The 11,067-nt window shown below is 36.8% G+C and overlaps 1 protein-coding gene across 1 annotated transcript in view; it reads right to left on the bottom strand.

Annotated features, from left to right (window-relative positions):
* Window positions 1–2,816: 2,816 nt before the first annotated feature.
* LOC127669932 (zinc finger protein 431-like) overlaps window positions 2,817–11,067 on the bottom strand; it is a 58,702-nt gene continuing 50,451 nt past the window's right edge. The window contains exons 4-5 of the mRNA XM_052164187.1: window positions 3,563–4,024; window positions 2,817–3,478 (exon numbers count right to left, since the gene is read on the bottom strand). Of these exons, the coding sequence (XP_052020147.1) occupies window positions 2,817–3,478; window positions 3,563–4,024 (1,124 nt within the window). The remainder of the gene's footprint in view (window positions 3,479–3,562; window positions 4,025–11,067) is intronic.

The following is an 11,067-nucleotide window of genomic DNA, read 5'->3' as shown; positions in this document are numbered from 1 at the left end:
AGGTCCTTCAACAAACATGAATATGATTTTGCCTAGATTGAGAACTGAGACTCCATATTGTTTTCCACAGAGAAATAATTCATGTCCCTTGGAAGAAAAATTTCTTTTCTTTTTGCCTTAAGCTCATGTTATTGACTTGACACATTGGAAAGAAGGCACACCACACACGACTGTATCCATCCTGATTATTACATGTGTCTTTGTTTTTTTCTTTTTCCTTTAAGCTATATTATTGTATTGCAATATTAAGATATTTCATACAGCACTTTATGAGTATGTAAATTAAAATGTTCTTCCATGTTTCACAAATAATATTCCATAGTTTTTGTTCAGATTGTGTTCCCTTTATTTCTGTTTTGGAATCAGATATCTGATCCATGTTGTGCTATGTGTAACATGAGATAGCCTCTATCCCATGTTCATTTAATAGAATAATCTCTGAAATATTGGTGTTGTATTTTCATTAAATGTTTGATATCATTTATTAGTAAAATCTTTTTGTCCTGTTTGTTTCTCATTAATCAGATTCTGATTTTGTTCCTTCAATCTCTTAAAACAAGATTTGATATGGCACAGAAATATGATTTATTCAAAGCATTGAAGCAGTTTTGAGTATCTGCACTCATCACTCTACATGGATGGAATGATATCAGCTTTCTCGAATGAGATATATACTAGCAAAGATCTTATCCATTAACCACACATATTTGAAAGGCATTGTGATGGCCATTGTACATCCATGCACCAATAAAAATAACTTCACTTTTTCATTGCAAAGAGCATCTCAGTCAATTCTAATTGCCAAGATTATGTCGAAGCTTCAACATCATCTAATGAAACTAAATATTGCTTAATTACAAAGAGAACCCACTTAGTGTCCTCCACCTAATTGAATATTCTTAAAGAAATAGGTAATTTCCTGGATAGAATGAATTTACCAAAATAAAATCAAACTAAGATAATCAACTTTTTAAACAGAGCTATTATTTATTTATTTATTCATTTATTTAATATATACAGACCTAAACACCTCATTAGGTGATGAAATTTCTCTGACAATATCCAGCACGACTTTATGGAAAAATTCTTAGAGTAAATAAGCACACAAGGGACATACATACACATACTAACATCACATTACAGCAAGTCTATGTCCAACATTAAATTACATGGAGAGATATTCACATCAGTTCCACTAATTCACAAACAAAACAAGGTGGTTCATTCTCTCTCTATCTATTCAAAGTACTATCTAAAAGTTTGACTAGAGCAATATATCTGAAGGGGATGAACGCAATATAAATTAGAAAGGAGAAAGTAAAATTACATTTATTTGAAGATGACATGGTCATATATAATTGAACCAAAAATTTCCAAAGGCAATTTCTGAGCTGATAAACACTTTCAGGAAAGCTGTTGGATACATGACTAACTAAAAATACAAGCACATTTCAGTGGCTAAGGTTCTGAGTATATTTGTAGATCCTGATTAATGAGTAGCAAGGTGAGTACAAAACATTCTTGTCATTTGACTTGTCCTGGTGTTTGAATTGTGTTGGAACTCAGTGGATCCCATAACATAAAGGCTTTAAACATTTTTAACATTCATAGAGTTTCTCTCCAGTATGAATGCTTTCATAATGATGAAAAAATATAGAGGTTTTCAAAGTCTTCATTATACTAAACATATTCATGAGGTTTTTTTCTAATACATATTCTTTCATGAAAATGAAGACTACAGTATTGTGCAGTTTTGACAACATTAAATGAGCTCACAATGTTTCTTTGGTTTCCACTACTATGAGGACACATCCTGAATAAGGCAGCTCCTATAAAAGGAAATATTTATTTGGGGCTGGCTTACAATTTCAGAGTTTAAGTCCATTTTCATCAGAGCAGGAAGAATGGCAGGCATGTGAGCAGACATGATACTGAAGAAGAAGCTGGGAGTTCCACATCTTTATCCCAAGACAGCCAGGAAAAGACTGTCTTCTAGGGACCGAATAAGAGGGTCTCTTCAACACTAGTAGGAATTTCAAGGCCCATCCTCACAACGATGAACTTCCTACAACAAAGCCACCCTACCTCATAATGCCACTCACTTGCCTTGGCATACTAAAATTACTACATTCCACTGCCTGTTCCTTATATGATTAAAATCATTTAACACCATGTCTGGATCTAAGCTTTTAATTTTAGATCTTAAATTGAAATCCCAGAATAGCAGTCAAGATCCATTCCATTTAAGTTTGACACATACTTGTATCTTTGTATCTCCACATGAAAACAATCACCAGGTAATAATAATTCCTCACATGATACATTTGTCTTCCATACAACTGCAAATCACTAAGTTTAGCTGGGTGGAATCTTGCCCTAATGTAACCATTCCTTTAATACCATTGAATAGCACAGGATTTAACTTCATTCAACTTCCTGATGATGCTTTGCACCTTGAACCTTAATTTTTGTAGTTTTCCTTTATTCCTTTTCTATTCTGGTTAAAAACTGTCATGCCAAATTTTATGAGGGTATTTTTGAGACTTACTTTGTCAATCCAAATTAAATAAATCTCTTTACCTAATCCTCAAGGAGACTAATCATACTAGGGTAAAATCCAGCAACATTCTTTGCTAAAACATCGTAAGAACCATCTTCAGAGTTGAAATAATCCCAAGTATGCATATCTATCATATTCCTACTATAATGGCCTAATAACTCCAAATTAATTCATGATTATATTCAGTAGGTTTTGCTCCATCCAAGAGATTTTGGAGACTTTTCGCTTGTAAATACACTTTACCACGTTGATTACATTAATAAGGTTTCTCTCTAGTATGTGTTCTTTTGTGTCTTTTGAGATGACTGTTACTTGAAAAGGCTTTACCACATTGATCACACTCATAAGGTTTCTCTCCAGTATGTGTTCTTTTATGATATTGGAGATGACTGGGTATTGCAAAGGCTTTACCACATTGATTACATTCATAAGGTTTCTCTCCAGTATGTGTTATTTTATGATATTCGAAATAAATGCGCTGTGCAAAGGCTTTACCACATTGATTACATTCATAAGGTTTCTCTCCAGTATGTATCATTTTATGTCTTTGGAGATGATCAGATCTTGCAAAGGTTTTACCACATTGATTACATTCAAAAAGTTTCTCTCCAGTATGTGTTCTTTTATGATATTGGAAAGTACTGCACTTTGCAAAGGCTTTACCACATTGATTACATTCATAAATTTTCTCTCCAGTATGTGTCATTTGATGTCTTTGGAGATCAATGGATCTTGCAAAGGTTTTACCACATTGATTACATTTATAGGATTTCTCTCCAGTATGTGTCATTTTATGTCCACGGAGAACACTGTGATATGAAAAGGCTTTTGCAAATTGATTATATTCGTAAGGTTTATCTCCAGTCTGTGTTCTTTTATGATATTGGAATGTATTGCACTGTGAAAAGTCTTTGCCACCTTGATTGAATTCATATGTTTTCTTTCCAGTATGTGTAATTTTATGTCTTTGGAGATTACTCAATCTTGCAAAGGATTTACCACATTGATTACATTTAAAAGGTTTATCTCCAGTGTGTGTTATTTTATGATATTGGAATGTACTGCACTGTGCAAAGGCTTTACCACATTGATTGCATTCATAAGTTTTCTTTCTAATATGTATCATTTTATGTCTTTGGAGATTATACAGTCTTGCAAAGGCTTTACCACATTGATTACATTCATAAGGTTTCTCTCCAGTATGTGTCATTTTATGTCTTTGGAGAACACTGTGACATGAAAAGGTTTTACCACATTGATTGCATTCATAAGGTTTCTCTCCAGAGTGTGTTCTTTTGTGATATTGGAAAGTACTGCGCTTTTGAAAGGCTTTACCACATTGGTTGCATTCATAAGTTTTCTCTCCAGTATGTGTCATTTTATGTCTTTGGAGATTACTTGGTCTTGCAAAGGCTTTACCACATTGATTACATTCATAGGGTTTCTCTCCACTATGGCTTCTAACAGACCTGTAACAATAATTAGCACATGTGAAGACATTATACATTCATTACTCTGATCAATCATGTAATCAATATGAATTATGTTTACACTTTGTCTAATGCTAAAGAAGCATCTGATCTTAGGTTTTAGCACTTTGCATTTTCATGGTGTGCTCCTCATCATGAATTGCTCAAGACACCTGTGATGGTTATTACATGGCTCATATTTATAGTACCCTCTTTTTATATGATGTATTTTAGCTATCTGAAGAAAGAACAACTCTGATCTTTATAACACTGATTGCATTCATAATTTTTACTGTAGTGTGAATTACAACACATTTGACTGTGAACCAGGACACACAGAAGAATTTCCAAATTCCTACTACCCATAAAGATTTCTTCACTATCAGTTTGGGGATATTCCACTTAAAACTAGAAAAACAATGAATTGCAAATGTCTGTCACATTCCTAAATGCTATCAAAGGCAGACTACTACATATCTACTCATTGATTTAGAGCAAAAATTTTATGTTGCTTGTTTCAATATCCCTAGGCTCACATGGTTTTTATCCATTGTGACACATGATATACTTAATCAAAAAAATGACAAGTGAAAGGTTTACACATTGCATTCACACTGTTTGAATTTTTATTTCTCATAACATGTGGTACATAGGATAATGCTTCTCTACAACAACATTCTTGATTTTCATAAAATGTCCTCTCATCAAAATTAACAATACTACTACAAAAATATCAGTATTACCAATTTTCCTATTCACTATTTGCTTATTAGAATGGTTAGGATATAAATTTATCACTACCCAATATGCAATATCTAAGTACTATGATACTATACAAATTGGAACGTCCATACCATAGCTCTAAAGAAGCTACATATCAAATGGATACACAAATCAGATATCCCATCTTGAGGTACATGGTTTTGTAAAAATATTTTAATCAAAGCTACACTTAAAAGACTGTTATTTTACACTCCTGCTTTTCATTGGAGATTCCAGAAGATAATAAAATTCCCTCAGAGGCAAATTTGTATCACCTTGCAAATGAACATTACCTTTCATGTCTTCTACGACTTTGACAATTTTCTTCAAGACGATGGTCTTTCCAATAATAGCCTAAAACACAGTACCAGAAAATGAATGATATACTATTATAAATTAGGCAAAATTAAAGGTACTGTGAATTTTCACTGCACTATGAAATTTACAATTAAAAATTCAGTGAAACTGAATTATTCAGCTCAATTTTAATTATTCACAATTAAAATAATAGAAGATCATTAATAACCAAGAAACATGTCTTTCTTTTAGAAAGAAAAATAATGGTTTTACCTATAGCTTTGAGGTTCAGGTAGATTTCCAACATCACCTCATTGTAGAGATTCTTCTGGGAAGGATCCAGCAAATTCCACTCTTCTCCAGTGAAGTTTACATGGACATCATCAAAAGTCACAGCATCCTAAATATCCCATACATGTGTACAACACAAATCATGATATTAACATCATCATAAAGGAAATATATACTTCCTCGAAAACATTCATATAAGTTTAACACTTTTTCCACTTACATTCTCACTCAGAATTTATAATCACTGTGTAATTTAAGATGCAGCTTGAATTATAAGACTTACCTGTGATACTTTTGAACACTTTGAATAGGATACAGCCTTGCCAGAAAAATGCCAATTGAGAGGGATATGCAGTGGAAACAGATCCACAATACTGAGCACACATCTGGAAAATTGTTTGAACAATTACTAACCACAAACATGGTGGGCAAGATGGATATATTTGATGATGTCTTTAATCACAGACATACAAACAGGTGTATGTCAGTGAACTGGATGACAGCATGCCATATGTATCATGTTTTAGAAGAGGAAATGTTATATATTAAGACCCTCAATCCCAGCTGGGTGGTGGTGGCGCACGCCTATAATCAAAGGAAACTGGGGAGACAGAGGCAGGTGGCTTTCTAAGTTTGAGGCCAGCCTGGTCTAGTGTGTTCCAGGACAGCCAGAGCTACACAGAGAAACCCTGTCTCGAAAAATCCAAATCCAAACAAACAAACAAACAAACAAACAAATAGAAAAAAGATCCTCAATCCCCTATAAAAGTCAACCAAGGTAACAAAAACGATCAACTCACAGTTCTTTAGTAAAAGTTCCTTCAAAGAATCATACATTCACTTCAGGTCTGTATTCATATTGCAGAAACATGAAGTACAACAGTTTAAACTATAGCATAAATAAAATGTTACTAAATTGGAATGTATGCTTAAATATTTACAAGTGAACAGATGAAAATCAGAGTAATATAAATGTTAATCATAAGCCGGGCGGTTGTGGCGCACGCCTGTAATCCCAGCACTCTGGAGGGAGAGGCAGGCAGATTTCTGAGTTCGAAGCCAGCCTGGTCTACAGAGTGAGCTCCAGGACAGCCATGACTATACAGAGAAACCCTGTCTCAAAAACAAAACAACAACAACAAAAAAAAAAACAAAACAAAACAAAAAAACAAAAAATAAAAAAAAAAAAAACAAAAAAAATATTGATCATATATAAGAAACATAGGGTAGGAGAGAAAAGTGGAGAGCTCCTTCTGGTCTTCCAATTTGTCACAAACACATTGTCACCATCAACTATTCATTCTTCCAGATCGGGGGATCTAAGGCCATCTTCTGACAACAGTAAAGATGACACACACACGATATTCATATTAATGCACATAGGCAATATACTCCTATTTATTCAAATATTGCAGAACAAACACAAGATCGATGAGGAATGTCATACACCTGGCAGACAATGACACTAAAATCTTAGATAATATTGATGTCATGAACATATGCAATCCTGAGAAATAGAATATAACCTATACATTTGGTCAAATTTCAGAACTAAAGATGTGGATGAAAAACATCATAAAAACATATTTTGCTAAAAAATTGCAGGCAAATGGATACACCTAGATACTATCATCCTGAGTGAGTTATCCAAGACCTAAATGTCATGCATGTATGTACTCATTTACAAATGAATAATAACCATAAAATACAGGAAATCTACAGTACATTTCTTGACCCTCAAGAAGATAAAAATGAAGTAAGGCTGAGGGGCTAAATCGATGGCTCAGCTGGTAAGAATACTGACTGCTCTTGTGAAAGTCCAGAGTTCAAATCCCAACACCCACATGGTGGCTCACAACCACTGATAATGTGATCTGACACCCTCTCCTGGTGTGTCTGAAGACAGTTACAGTGTGCTTATAATATATATCATTAAAAAGAAGAAGGAAGGCTAAAATGATAATGGTTGAATCTCACTCAGAAATGTAAATAAAACAGTAATAGGAGGCAGATGAAAGAGAGAGAACTGGAAGGGCGAGTAGTTAAGAAAGTGGAAGGGGAAGTAAGCTACAGTTGTGATGAGAGAAAAGGAAGGGCCATAGGACAAGGGAAATGAATTGAAATATACAGCTGTCAGGGGTCTAAGGGTGCAGGAATCTTTAGGATGTGCCACAGATGAAGAAAGGGGGGGGGGGGGGCAACAGAGAGTCTATGGGGGTGATCATAGCTGAGATGTATATCAATGAGAATAGGAACCTGAAAAGGCCACAACCTGCAGCCAGGCAGGAGCCCCAGTGGAGATTTAATTACAACATCCAAACCAAAAACCCTTCCATCCAAAATCTGTCCTGCCTACAAGAAATGCAGGCAAAAAGAAGGAGCAGAGAATGAAGGAGTGTCCAAACTATACCCTGAACAAATTGAGACCCCATCCATGGGCAAACACCTGACAATACTGAGGATATGTTTTGTATACTTCCAGAGAGTAGCTTAGCATATTTGTCCTTTGAGAGTCTCCACCCAACATATGACTGAAACAAATGCAGACACCCACAGCCTAACATTGGACAGAGCACAGGGGATCTTTTGAAAGAATTCGGGAAAGGATTGAGGACCTCTGAAGGAGCAAGAAGTCCATGAGAAGACCCTCTGTGTCAACTATCCTGGATATTAGGAGACTCTCAGAGACTGAGCCACCAACCAAAGAGCATACCCAGGATGGAATGAGTCCCCTATCATATATGTAGCAAATGAGCTACTCAGTCTTCATGTGGTTCTCACAAGAAATGGAGCTGGAGTTGTTCCTTATGCTCTTGCCTTTCCAAACAGCTCCCCTAACGTGGCTGTCTTTTCTGACCTCAGTAATAGCAATATGCATAACCATGCAGAAACTTGAAATGCCATTGTTGGTGGATACTCCAGTTGTCCCCAACAGCCTTGGAGAGATAAAAGGTGTTAGGGATGAAGGATGTGTAAGGTGGAATGCAGAGATGGTGGGAACTGGAATTTAAATAAATAAATAATAAATAAATAAGTGGGAAAGTTGAACAAATACAAAAAAATTGAATGAAAATATGGAAATCCGTCCATTATTTTTAAATTTTATGAGCCAAGTAGGAAATATTTTTGGCCAAAATATCACGCAAATGAACTCTCACTAAAGTTTACAGAATCTATTTTCCACTCAAATTTGCTCTGGCTGCATATTGTAAACACTCCCATCTTCCAGTTCCTATGAGAACAACTGCTTAAGCTCCATAGACCGCTTTCTATGACGTTCACGATCTCAATTTCTAATATTTTCCAGATTCCTTCAAAAGAGAACATAGAATCTGTCCAGTAGCAAAATCAAATATTGATACCATTTTGTTGTTGTTGTTCTAACTTGCTACTCTGCTGCTGTGATGGAATCCTCTGACCAAAAGCATATCAGGTAATAAACGGTTGTTGTGAATGGTTCTGTCAGATCACAGTTCACTTTGGGAGCTTAGAGTAGAAACTGAAGCTACAAATTGAAGTTTAAAGCATGGACAAACATTGTCTCCTGGCTTGTTCTCCTGCTTGGTCAGTGTCCCATGCCCAGGTAGTTCTCTCATCCAGCTGAGGCCCACATGCTTATGAATATTGTCACACTAATTGGAAGAGCCTTACCACATCAATCATCAACACTATCTCACACAGACAGAGCAACCAGCCATTCTGATGAGAGCACACCCTCAAATGAGGTTCCTTCAGATGACTGTGGCTCTGAGATGCTGAAATGTTGGAAGCTTCACCTCTCTCCTGACTATGTCTCCTTGAGGATTGCTAAGATATTATTATCCTGCCCACCTCCTCTCCCAGCTTTCACCATTATCCAGCATTCCATCTTGAACATACCCACCAAACAGGTCAATAAAAGAGGCAACACTCAGCCAACACTCTCCTAAAATCTAGACAGCAAACTATAACCCATGAATAAAACTCACACAAAAACAAGGCAAAGTCAGAAACTAATACCTATGCCGATTATCACCTCACACCAAAATGGCTAGACACCAACATAGGATTATAATGAATAACATCCAGGAAAATATGTCACCAAGAAAACAAAGCTATTTTTTCACAGCAGGTCCTGAGAACCTAAAACATGCAAGAGATCTGATGCAAAAGAGATTGTATGGGGGAAGGAAAAGGAGTGAGAAACTGAGGATGGGATAGTGGTAAACAGGAGGATCTGCAGACAGGGAGACAGACAAGGAGCAGGGAAAGAGCCATGAAGTTAGAGAAAGAGAATAGAGAGAGTGCAAATACAGGGAACAGAGACAGGGAACAAAAATAATAGGCTGTCCATGTATATGCAGAAACTTGAAACAGCAGCAGGTGACAGTGGCAGCTATTGGCTTAAGCATTTCCTCGGTCTCTAAGAGCAGGCCATTGAAATTGCCTGTGCACTGATAACTATTGAGGCAAGGCTCACCCACAGAAGAAGAAGATAATCACAAGCTTTAAAAATTAATAGGAAAATAAATGGATATATTGGTCTAAAAAAATCTGGATTCTAAAACTTTCCTGGCACTAAAAAATCCTGCACCAAGTATTCTGCAACATGTGCGAAGGCAAAAACGCAGATGACTGGAGAAGAATAATGAGGAAAAAGAGAAGGAGAGGGTGAGGATGAAGAACAATCAGCATAAAGGTCTAGAAAACATTTCCATTAAAATCCTAAATAAAAACTTTCCTAAACTAAAGAAGGTGCTTGTTTATGTAAAAGAAGTATCCAAATTACCAAACAGATTGGGGAAAAGTCCCTTTGGATATAATAATCAAAACACTAAACATCTAAAGTGAAGCAATATAAAAAAAACTACAACAGAAATAATTAACAAAACTAGAGAAAACAAAAGCAAGTAACACATGAAGTGGAGCTATTCGATGTATACCTGTCTTTTTAATGGATACCTTAAAACACAAAGGGTTTGGACATGTGCTACAGAGTCACAGAAACCACATATGTTCCTATAAGAAAACCACTGGTCTAAATATTTTGGGCAGATTCAGAATCACCCATGATAGTGAAGTTACTCAGAGGCCACTGGCTGTTTTGGCAAATGAGGAGCAGAACAAGGCACCTCAAGGGTGGTCACATCAGGCCGGTGTTTCCCATCCAGCCACAGAGAGGAATCACCACAGCAGCACCCACTGCTCAGCTGCCTGTCCCTACCCATTGTGCTCACCATATTGCAATTTCAGAGCTTCCCTTAGGTCCACTCACTACAGTTTACAGCAGAGCTCAGATCAGGACACTGAGAACCATTCAAGCTGCTCAGCAATGATGAATTTCCCGACCAGCAGGAAGGACAGGAATTCTTGCATGAGATGGCTTCTCCCTGTGCTGCTCAGCAGCTTCAGGAACTTCCTGGTGAATCAGGGGCCTGGGTGCTGGGCCATGACGTCATCACTGTGGAACCATTCTCCTGCCTGCCCATTGCCTTCCTGTCTCCTGCTGTGGACATAGGGTGGAACCACAGGGTCTTCCTATACAGAGGGCTGGGGGTGGGGACACGCGAGGGGGTGGGACAGGTGCAGACAGACAGAGAGACAGGGCGGTGAGCTTGTTCAATGTGCACATCTTAGACCGCCCACACCCCATTAGGCCTTGCCCTCAGGTCCCTAGGTCCCACCACCTCTGCAGAGCTGAACTCACTA

This window comes from Apodemus sylvaticus, chromosome 19 (assembly GCF_947179515.1).
Source record: "Apodemus sylvaticus chromosome 19, mApoSyl1.1, whole genome shotgun sequence".
Taxonomy (NCBI): domain Eukaryota; kingdom Metazoa; phylum Chordata; class Mammalia; order Rodentia; family Muridae; genus Apodemus; species Apodemus sylvaticus.
The sequence above is the reverse complement of the archived record's forward strand: the minus strand, read 5'-3'. Positions and strand labels throughout refer to the sequence as shown.